Source organism: Hyalella azteca, unplaced genomic scaffold, assembly GCF_000764305.2.
Source record: "Hyalella azteca isolate HAZT.00-mixed unplaced genomic scaffold, Hazt_2.0.2 contig13914, whole genome shotgun sequence".
Taxonomy (NCBI): domain Eukaryota; kingdom Metazoa; phylum Arthropoda; class Malacostraca; order Amphipoda; family Hyalellidae; genus Hyalella; species Hyalella azteca.
This window is the reverse complement of record NW_025943819.1, coordinates 328,782-340,928: the sequence shown is the minus strand read 5'-3', so window position 1 is coordinate 340,928 and position 12,147 is coordinate 328,782. Positions and strand designations below refer to the sequence as shown.

The 12,147-nt window shown below is 42.3% G+C and overlaps 1 protein-coding gene across 1 annotated transcript in view; it reads right to left on the bottom strand.

The window, feature by feature from the left end:
* LOC108667888 (protein Wnt-5a) overlaps positions 1-12,147 on the bottom strand; it is a 33,459-nt gene that overhangs the window by 8,478 nt on the left and 12,834 nt on the right. The window contains exons 3-4 of the mRNA XM_018154988.2: positions 3,175-3,301; positions 2,411-2,577 (exon numbers count right to left, since the gene is read on the bottom strand). Coding sequence (XP_018010477.1) covers positions 2,411-2,577; positions 3,175-3,301 — 294 coding nt within the window. The remainder of the gene's footprint in view (positions 1-2,410; positions 2,578-3,174; positions 3,302-12,147) is intronic.

The window sequence follows — 12,147 nt, the reverse complement described above, 5'->3', positions numbered from 1 at the left end:
GGGGGGGGGGGGTTATTATTCCAAGGGAGGTTACTTTTCCGAGGGAGGTTATTGTTCGGTTATTGTTCCAAGGGTGGGGGGGAGGGTTATTAGGAACGCAAAGAAAGTTGATATTAATCAATTCAAAACGTACCCTAAAAAAATTTAAGTATGACAGAGACTCTGCGACAGACCGCTAGAGTTGGTGTAAGGTTATTCTGGATGAGATAACATTATATTCACAATAACAACTAATAAAACACACAAATTAGGTTACAAGCCGCTAATTACCACAAAAACCATGATTCTAAAAAAATTTTTTCCTTAATTTCAAATAAAAAAAGGCGGAATTCCAATTGGGCGGTCAGGATGCCCAAATGTTGAAAAATAATAACAGAAATCTGTATAATTATCGATTAATCCATTTGAAACGTTCAAGACAACAATCAAGTAACACAATCACTTAACCTTAGCATTATTTCCACCTAATTTTACAGATTACAGTACAATTCATAGCAGATTTCCAAGGAAACACAGTAATGATAAAGTTTCCGCTCCATAAATTATGGCTGTTACCTTAAACAATAGAAATAGTAATATACATAAATGAAAAAATATTATAGATTAATAATATAAATAATGGCAGGAGCTTATATGGGACGTTGCGCTGGATAAATTGTGATGAACTTCTCGTAAACAACCGCTGTGTGAATGAGGCGTTACTGGTCAGGACAAGGCGTCACTGGTCAGGACAAGGCGTCACTGGTCAGAATGAGGCGTTACTGGTCAGAATGAGGCGTCAATGGTCAGAATGAGGCGTCACTGGTCAGGATGAGGCGTCACTGGTCAGGACAAGGCGTCACTGGTCAGAATGAGGCGTTACTGGTCAGAATGAGGCGTCACTGGTCAGAATGAGGCGTCACTGGTCAGGATGAGGCGTCACTGGTCAGGATGAGGCGTCACTGGTCAGGACAAGGCGTCACTGGTCAGGACAAGGCGTCACTGGTCAGAACAAGGCGCCTCACCATCAGCACGCTCTTCACTACAACAATTTACAGGCGGCGCACAGCAAATTTAAATGAGTTTACACCGCCGTCGCAGCCGCAGGTCAAAACTTAATGAAAGGTACGGACAAATGGCCGCCTCGGGACAAGCTTAATAGAGGCAATATTCGCACCTCAGCCGACAGCCATTATGGCACTCATCCAATAGCCATTATGTAACTCATCCATTAGGTTACGACCCGTGCAGTAAACTTAATCCCCACCTCGGGGGGAACATGAGGAAACACACCCACAATTGCGTGCGACACGCAGCTCCAGCGAACGTGGGCATGGTCACTTATAATATCCGACGTCCTTATTTCTTCGTCGTATTGACTTATCAGTCGTATGTACTTATCCACCTTATTTCCTCATATGCCCTACTCACCTATCATGCTTTCTTATCCACCGTATTGATACATCCTCTAAATGACTCATGCGACTTTCTGAATTCCCCGCTCCATTCAGTATTCGCGCTACTCATGTACAGTATCACTGCTCTCACTTATCTGTCATGCTCACGTATCTGCAGGCACGTATCACAGCACTGACGGATCTGCTACTCACGTATCTGCCACCCACGTATCTGTCACTCACGTATCTGCCACTCACGTATCTGCCACTAACGTATCTGCCACCCACGTATCTACCACTCACGTATCTACCACTCACGTATCTACCACTCACGTATCTGCCACTCACGTATCTGCCACTGACGTATCTGTCATTCACGTATCTGCCATTCACGTATCTGCCACTAACGTATCTGCCACCCACGTATCTGTCACTCCCGTATCTGCCACTCACGTATCTGTCACTCACGTATCTGCCACTCACGTAACTGCCACTCCCGTATCTGCCACTCTCGTATCTGCCACTCTCGTATCTGCCACTCACGTATCTGCACTCACGCATCTGATACTCACGTATCTGCCACTCACGTAGATGCTACCCACGTATCTGCTACTCACGTAGATGCTACCCACGTATCTGCCACTCACGTATCTGCTACTCACGCATCTGATACTCACGTATCTGCCACTCACGTAGATGCTACCCACGTATCTGCCACTCACGTATCTGCCACTCGCGTATATGCTACTCACGTATCTGCTACCCACGTACCTACCTGCCACTCACATATCTGCCACTCACGTATCTGCCACTCACGTATCTGCCACTCACGTATCTGCCACTCACGTATCTGCCACTCACGTATCTGCCACTCACGTATCTACCACTCACGTATCTACCACTCACGTATCTACCACTCACGTATCTACCACTCACGTATCTACCACTCACGTATCTGCTACTCACGTATCTGCCACTCACGTATCTACCACTCACGTATCTGCCACTCACGTATCTGCTACTCACGTATCTACCACTCACGTATCTGCCAGTCACGTATCTGCCACTCACGTATCTGCAGCACGGGGCCGAAGACAGTAGAGTCGTCGACGGTTGAGCAGTTCCAGCGGCGGTGCCTGAACTGCCACTGACACTCGTGGATGCCTGTCTTAGCGCCGCGCCCCACCGTGCCCATGTGGTCCTGTGGGACACAGCATATTGTGGTCCTGCACCATACAACGAATAACAGTGTGGTCCTGCACCATACACCGCAGCACAATGTGGTCCTGCACCACACAATACAGAACATTGTGGCCCTGCACCACACAATAGAGCACATTGTGGTCCTGCACCACACAATACAGCACATTGTGGTCCTGCACCATACAACGCAGCACAATGTAACAATAGAAGTAACAATAACATGACAGTATTTGAAACATAAGGTGATGATGCCACAGAGGTAGAGTAGAGCTGGCAGAGCGTCAACAGTATTACACGTGATATGCAAGCTAAAAAGAGGTAATAGAGTAAGAGAAGAGCTGGTAGAGCATTACCTGGTAGAGCTGGCAGAGCATTACCCGTGGTAAAGCTGGCAGAGCATCACCTGGTAGAGCTGGCAGAGCATTACCTGGTAGAGCTGGCAGAGCATTACCTGGTAGAGCTGACAGAGCATTACCTGGTAGAGCTGGCAGAGCATTACCTGGTAGAGCTGGCAGAGCATTACCTGGTAGAGCTGACAGAGCATTACCTGGTAGAGCTGGCAGAGCATTACCTGGTAGAGCTGACAGAGCATTACCTGGTAGAGCTGGCATAGCTTCTTCTGGCCGGCAGAGAGGCCAGGTATCTGGGTACAGAGCGGCTGTGCCCCGATCAGGTATATCTGAGGGTTGAGCCATACCTCCTGCCCCTGCATGCCCAGGTTCCTGGTCAACACAGAGTTATATTATACATTACAATATTATTAACTAATCATCTTATATTGCACCTCGAGCTTGTTTCTTTGAAAAAATTGAATAATAATTAATTATTAAGTGAATAATTAATTATTTTAAGAGCAAAAAACTCCGAAACGAGAAGTAAATAGGTCTCGAAAAATATCTATATTCATGAGGAAAGAAGATAATGAAGATAAAAAAAATGTAATGTTACGTGGCAAGTATTATTTTTCTCCATCTTTCATGATCTCTTTTCGTGTCCGTTAATGTAGTTTGAATATCAGCCTGTATCCTTTCGTGTCCATTAGTGAAGTTTGAATATCACCCTATATACTTTCGTGTCCATTAGTGAAGTTTGAATATCATCCTATTTAATTGTTGCTTTAACTTTTGCTGTTCTGCTATATATATAAAAATTTTAGATCCCTTATGTGACGGAGACCCAAGTTACATCGTGTCCACAGACTCCGAGCGATCGCCTTCTTGCCGGATATTTATAGCCAGCGCTGATCAAAACAAAATGTGAGGAGGACAAGGGTAAATTAGATCGAAGGATTCAGTATAACAGTATAAAAAATACTTACTCCATTAGACAGTAGGTATACAGAATAAATACTTACTGTACAGTATAAAAAATACTCCATTACACAAAATACAGTATAAAAAAAACTCTATTACATTCGTATATTCATTGCTCGGTCCAGTTCTCCCACATTGTAGTGAGCCTCTTGAAATGCAACGGCATTACAGGAATGCAGCTTTCAAATGCGTTCGGGAGATGCATTCGCGGAAATAAAATTTTCCAATTGAAATTTGAAACAGTGTTTGAGCCGGGCTGGCGCCGCCTAGATATGTTTCTTTTTGAGGTCAATATATTTTATGAATGAAATCCATGCTGCATGACAATCGTTCCCGGGGCTGAAGGTTTATATTCTGCTTCAAACCTGCTGGTATGCGGCCGGCATGCCTGATCCTGCTTAATTTAAACCTGCACCAAACTTGCTCTGTCGCTTTAATGCATGGCACAGACTCCTGCTCCAAATTTTAGCTGGATTCGACGGGTGCAGCCGCCATGGTTGCACCCTCGTAATTTAAATTCAAACTTTCTGCATTTCGTAGCAGCATTTCATAAGCGATGAACAGCGATGAATCTTGATCACCGGAAGCTTGAGTCAACCTAATTTATTTATGTTCGTTTTTCCAATTCAAACAACGCAATAATTGCATTTACTAGCTCATATATTGTATTTTTGCTAAGAAAGAACATAACATTTAAATTTAAGACTAAATGATAGTGATATTCCTGCATAATTTCAGATGATATTGACCAACAATCAGCAATAAATCGTTGAGTGACGGTGCCAGTTTCAGCTGCTGAATTTACCGATGCGTATTCTAATATTTTCATGAATAATAATAAATTCACCTCAAACTATCACTTTACATTCCATCGTTTGGCTTTATTGAAAATCAATATAAAGCTTAGAAACATCGATCAGAAAGTGACAGCAATGTGAATGCATCGCTCCTAATGTTGGCATATATTTTTATACATAACAAGTTGCAGGACAAACAGAAAAGGAACTAAGATGTTCTTGGAGCACCGCAAATCCCAAATTAGAGCTCAAAGACAATGTTTGTCTATAATATATGGTGACTGCTCCAGGCGAGCGAGATTAACCTGTAAACCAAGTGCGGCAGTACGACTCGTTGTCAGATAACTGCACTCAATAAACTGATATATCTATACCGACAAATGTTAAAAAGTTGATCACGAGTTGTTATTGTTGAAACATCGTACAATCAACTTGATTTCAGCGTTAGATGACTATAGTTGGCATATGGTTGCTGAAGTGTAAACAACTCGCGTTCAGACAAACACAAAAATTTATCTTCTATGGAATAACTGCTCGTCGGAATTGCTGATCATCATTATTTTTTGTATGAACAAAACAACATGTGTAGGAGACGTGCGTATTATCGATACTATTCATTATCATCGAATTATCACTGTCAATACAGCATTATTTCACGCGCCAAAATACATGTATGATTGCGTGTATACACACAATTATTGCAACGACGGAAGTGGTAATAGGCCCACGAACATGGAAATCCTCGAGATAAAGGCAATAAAAACGCGCTAATAAGGCTCATCAGAGCTAGAAAAAATAGGTCTAAATAAAAATTATACAGAAAAACAAATCATTTCGTACAATAAAGAGATGACAGTCAACACAGATTCACAGAATGAATGTATTATAAGCGTTAAATAGGCAAATTCAACCAAAAATTTTGTTTATATACAGGAAGGTGACGTAGCGTGCGACAGAGTCGTGTGTCAGAGTGAGCTGTCAGAGCAGTCGGAGTGCGTCTGAGTTATGGCACGAACTCTGATAAGCTCTGTCCCTCTGCCGTCACCTACGCCCTCCTCGCCAGAAAATTAACACAGAAAGGAAATTATATATAATGCAAGAGAAATACGTGAGAGAGAAGTACAAGAGAAATACGTGAGAGGAGTACAAGAGAAATACGCGAGAGAAGTACAAGAGAAATACGCGAGAGAAGTACAAGAGAAATACGTGAGAGAGAAGTACAAGAGAAATACACGAAAGAAAAGTACAGGAGAAATGAGAGAAAGGTACGAGAAAAGTCCGACAGTGATTTTAGAATTTTAGCCTCCACAATCGGTGTTTCTGACCTGCGAATTTTAGAGTCCCTATATATTTTTGGACAAAAGCCTAGTCTAAATTCCGCCTACAGTTCATATCCCCTCGAAATAGTAAATAGATAGGTTTGTCTGCTCATGTTTACCCAATTCTTATTTGTTTTTATTTGACAATTTACGTTTTATTGTAAATTTTAGTTTGTTTTCTCGACTCCGAAACGTTTTCTCGCATAAGAAATGGTGAATTTTTTGGCTCTTTTCTTTGCTTTTAAATTTTTGAGTTTTAAGTACAATTAAGAGAAATACGTCAGAATTGCAATAAGCTTTCAAGAGCATGCACAATAAAGAGCTCCGAAATAACCCGAGTTCGCTCAGCAAAAGTTCCGTATTTTTCTTGCCGAAGATTCGTGCATTCATCGCATGGCTGATGAATTGCGTACAGAGAGTGAGGGCGATTAATGGTTGGTTTGTGGCGGATTAGTGGCGCGATTAAGGCTTGATTACTGGTGATTGTGGCTGGTGATTTCTGGTGATTGTGGCAGGACAAGTGGCTCTATCCCTGCCATCTCTCGGTGCCATTTTGGTGTCGGCACCACTCGAGCTCAGCGTTTGTTAATGCAGCTGACAAATGAGCGCCATACTGTCGAATTACTGGTCGTTAGGGCCGCACTTTCAGTCTTGGCCTTCACTTGCAAGTATCATCGGCGCAACAAGATGGCCAGCCATCAGTTTTTGGGTGGCCACCGATGTTAGATTTAATTCAGAAGATTAAGTTAGCGATTTCAGTGCATGGATTAAGAAAACTTTAAACACGGCTTCAGGAAAATTAATGACGTCAAAAACCGTTGATTGAGAGTTGATTTTGAAAAATTGACGTTTATTCAAGGTTAATGTAACGTTGTATCTTCGTCGGAATGACGCTACTAAGGCTGTATAAGATTTTTGTGTTCACATCTGCTTCATAGATTTTCTGCATCATCAGTGGTAATTAAGGTCTGTGTGAGAGTCGCATCGTATTTTCCATATGTACCTGTATTGTACTTCTGTCCGTACTTTCTGCAGAACTTATTCCGTCAAAACGAATATATTCAGGTTAGAAAAACTGGCTTCTTCTTTCCAGTAAGGTATAATCTCAAACGTTACTGATAGACCAAGAATTATTGAGCACCTGTCATTATTTTGGAGGTCTGAAGGGAGCGTTTTGTGAGCCAGTCATAAAGAATAGATCGTTATCTGTCTATATAAGGATGAGCCGCGCAGGCTCGGTGCCAGAGTTGCATTCGCTCGATGACAGGAATTAGTCGTCTTGATTGTGGGAATCAAGGAGACGACCAGGCCTGATTTGCCGGAGTATATGGTGCCTTAATGGCATGGCCTTGCCTTGCCATAAGCCTCGGCCAGCGTCTCGTGTCTTTGTGTGTGAGCGTTGTGCGGTATGTGTTGCGTGTGTGTTGTGCGGTATGTGTTGCGTGTGTGTTGTGCGTATGTGAGATGCGCGTGTGTTGTGCGTATGCGAGATGCGCGTGTGTTGTGCGTATGCGAGATGCGCGTGTGTTGTGCGTATGCGTGTTGCGCGTGTGTTGTGCGTATGCGTGATGCGCGTGTGTTGTGCGTATGCGTGATGCGCGTGTGTTGTGCGTATGCGAGATGCGCGTGTGTTGTGCGTATGCGAGATGCGCGTGTGTTGTGCGTATGCGAGATGCGCGTGTGTTGTGCGTATGCGTGATGCGCGTGTGTTGTGCGTATGCGTGATGCGCGTGTGTTGTGCGTAACAATGCGTACTGCGTTTGTCTTGTGCGCGACAATGCGTTGTGCGTGGCGTGCGTGCTGAGCGCGTGTGCTGTGCGTATGCGTTTCTCGGAACATGAAGACATGGACGAAGCCTTCCTTAGTTTTCTGCGCCTTCATTACAAGCCACGCATTTCCCGGAATTTAGATTCGATGTATCGTTTTCATGTCGAATTTCTAGGAGTGCCGTGCAATCCTCGCATCGACTATGAACTTTGAAAAACAGGTTCACATTAAATACCAGTCCTTAAATAAATCTTGTAAACCAAATTGTTTTACACATGTATATTTCCCATCGCGAAGAAAATCATACTTCCATAATCAGACTCCCATCTCAAATCTTCACTAAAGGATGCCATTCGTCAAGTTAAAAAGTTGCAAAAATGTACAATGTACACGGTATTGCTACCTATATTTCATACGGCGCTTCAAAGCATGCTTCGAGTGATCGACTCTTCGCGAGTTCCACGACCGATATTTCAGGGCTCGAGGAACTTGACTATTCGTGTAACACGTAAAAGAAAGATTCAGAGTAGATCAGGACGAAGTATTGAAATATCTGGAATTCTGACACAAAGCGGGTGGGTGCGATGCTATAAATGGGCGTTTGTTATAATGGCTTTTTGCATTCATGGAGCGTCAAAAGAAACTGCTGTTAGCTTCGCCAATAAACTAAGATCAGCGGAGGATAACCGCTTTTCATTGGGTAGAGGTAGAATTCTACTATGCCGGGGTGAAGGTGGGGGAGTACAATTCTCTCATGGAAAATAATTATAAAAATTTCGAATGCAGGAGGAATACTTTCTCAGGAGTTTGTAACAGTGGTAAAAATTTTCTGTTTCAGAAGGAGAAGAATAAATGAAGGTTTACAGGGTTCACTCTACCTCAGTTTGTACGGCCAACCAAAGATGGCGGGACTTGATACCGCAGGATTGACTTACATTGACAGCCTTCTAAATGGAGTGAAAAGAAGCTGTTCTGAAAGCTTCCTTGTTTGGCGTGCACATTACTATTCGTTGCGGTGTATGTGCAGGCGCCGTATGTGTAGTGAAATGGAAAATTATGAGCTTCAACTTATTCGAAGCATTTATTAAGCGCATCGACTTATTCCAGCGAAAAAAATTGAACAATATAAATTGATTAGTAGGTTTACTCCTTGGATACTCATCCCACAGGCAATCTTATGGCTATGTAGCCTAAAAAAATTCGCCCAAAGGAAATTCACCTGAAGGAAACTCGACCGAAGGAAATTCGCGTGAAGGAAACTCGACCGAAGGAAACTCGACCGAAGGAAACTCGCCTGAAGGAAATTCGCCTGAAGGAAACTCGACCGAAGGAAATTCGCGTGAAGGAAACTCGACCGAAGGAAATGAACGCGAGAGAAGGAAACTCGCCTGAAGGAAATTCGCCCGAAGTAAACTCGCCCGAAGGAAACTCGCCCGAAGGAAACTCGCCAGAAGGAAACTCGCCAGAAGGAAACTCGCCCGAAGGAAACTCGTCCGAAGAAAATTCACCCAATGGAAACTCGCCTGAAGGAAACTCGCCTGAAGGAAACTCGCCTGAAGGAAACTCGCCTGAAGGAAANTTTTACGTGACACAATGACAGAACATACCCCTGCAGAGCTGCACACAACTTTTCTCCTTGCTATCTGCCGGGTAACTGAAGATATACAAGTTTGAACCTATCGCCCGTACGGCATTCGGGCCAAATCAGCAATCGCGGCCAACGTGTTAAGGAAACTCGTCCGAAGAAAATTCACCCGAAGGAAACTCGCCTGGAAATTGGTCGTGTCTGCTATGCCTTTTGATTTAAGCGACGCCTTAGCCGCGCCTGCGATAAGCGGTGCCGGGATAGACGAGGCGGCGCCGAATTTCCGTTTTGCATATCGTCGAATATGAGGCGATGATGGCCGCTGAAATGCTTTATAGTCGACTCACACCAGTCACTTTGTTTCAAAATTTCAAACTGGGGTTTGATAAGTTGCATTCTAACCAGAGTTTATTCAAGCGTTGCTTCAAATTTGTATTTGCCTTAAAATTATAACAAACACAAGAATTTGATTGCAAATCGAATTACCGATCGTGGCCAATATACTTCAAATAAATGTTCAAGTTTTTATAAGAATCGACATAATCCCAATAAACACGTACATCCAATCTTCAATAATCTCTGCCATCATGTAAATTGGAGAAGAATCGTTCGATTTAAAATAATTTCAGATGTAGTTCTTGTGAACTTATAGTGCTACCTAAATAAGCTAAAATCAATTATTACATTTTTGAGCTGATAATCGTAAGACAATTGATAATACTAAGCACTTTCCTCAGGAAAAAGTACTCGTGCAAATTATATTACGAATACAATTTTACTTAAAAATTAGAAATACATATTACAATTACAGAGACACATTTACAACTAACCCTATTAACAATAATTTATCAATATTCACAACATTCTTGGAGAGATTTTAACCATGTAATAGGCGCTGAAAAGGCGCACGGAAATCAAGGCGTTGGTGACAAGATAGGCGCTAAGAAAGAAGGTGTCGCAGGTCCTGCATGATAACCTCGGCAGCACAGAGCAGGAAAACCGCCGCGCACTTCGCATCCGTCCATCATTTGTGGCATCATTGTGGAATTTTTATTGTAATGGCTCGAGCATGGTCTGAATAGCGAGCATGGTCTGAATAGCGAGCATGGTCTGAATATCGAGCATGGTCTGAATAGCGAGCATGCTCTAAATATTGAGCATGGTCTGAGTTACAAGTGTCTGAATATGTCAAGTTCGTCTCCACGTCTAAGTTTTGGAGTAGTGAGATAACGAGAGCACTCGGCGCGGCGAGGTCTGGAAGGCACTTCATGAGAGGAGCCTCGTTATCGCAGGGCGGCGGTAGAGCTGCCTCGGTGTGGAGACTTGCAGCGTCTCCCGAGATATGCAGGTAAGAGAATACGGAAGAAATGGAAACTAGTAGGAAAACGTTTTATATGTGAATAACAATGAGAAAATAGTACGGAGTGAAGCAAAGAATGAGAAAAAGATGAGAGAGGGAAAGTGAGAAGGAAAGCAAGAAGCAGATGGGGGAAAGAGGTGACGGGGGGAGGGGATGGGAGGATGAGGTGACTGGGGGGAAGGGGATGAGAGAAAGAAAGCATGGGACAATTTAAAATAACGAGATGAACAAATGGCAGGCATACAACGTCTTCTCATTCACCAGCACTCCTAAAAATGAATTGGTCATATTGTCCAAACAGTGACATACTTTCTTCTCGCATATACTACGTTGTCCCTTTTATCTGGCCAAATTAATTGGGTCAGCATGAGCCCCCACACAGGAGTAAAAAGTACATCGCTATTTGGACAAAATGTCACTCATTACTCTGAGTGGGCTCCTCTAAGACCTGGCAATTTGTAGCGACGCTAATTACGGCTCAAAAAAACTTATGGCAGCCGCAAAAACTGGGCATCCCGCATAGTCTTGAGCTGCGGGTTGCCACCCGCGCCGCGGTGAACATTTCTCAGGTCACATGCAAATACATGGCTGAATAGGGATAGAAAATGACATTTTTCTCTTAATAAATGGTGCCTATATATTAATAGAGTCTCGTTCATTAATAAGTTATTATATTCATCCATTTAGGATTAAATGAATAAACTTTAACACTATTGAGATGCCGCAGAAGCGCTAAGTGTGAGTTTGTTAAGTGAAAGCAAAAGACGGGTCAACTCAAATGGGACATAAAATGACATTTCCCTTTTAAAGAATGAATCGTAGAAAGTAATTGATTCATAAAATATTGAAATACCTTTTGGGATTAATTATGTAATTATATTTGTGTACGGATGCAGGAGCATTCCTTTAGATTTATATATTAACTAGGCCAATAAAATAAACTATTTAATTTTAAAATAATTAATTGAAAAGTTGAGCATTAAATCTTTCAACACTGATTTTATTTTGATTATTATAATGAATAGGTTATGGTTAGAACAGCCATGTCGTGATCCCAGTTCAGATATGATACAAAGTTTGAAATTTTTAAAAATTACAATTTATGCAGAATTTTTCCTTGATTTAATCATATACGGTAGTAAAATACGTTGATGCAATAAAGAAGATAAAAAATAAACCGAGAATTACTTTGCAATTAAAGATCGTAAATTATTACGGAGGGCAAGAATACGAAAATGAGTCAAGCAAAACATTTGCTTGCCTCAAGTACTCTCAAAGAAATGAGCGAGACTTTGTCCAAAAGTTTTGCAGTTTTTGCCCTTGTATATGGGTCATCCTGATGTAGTTTGGCCTGACAAAAGGGCGTATCAGTGCTACATTAAGTCACGATGTAGATAAGAGAATGTAAAACTATTCGGACAGTATGA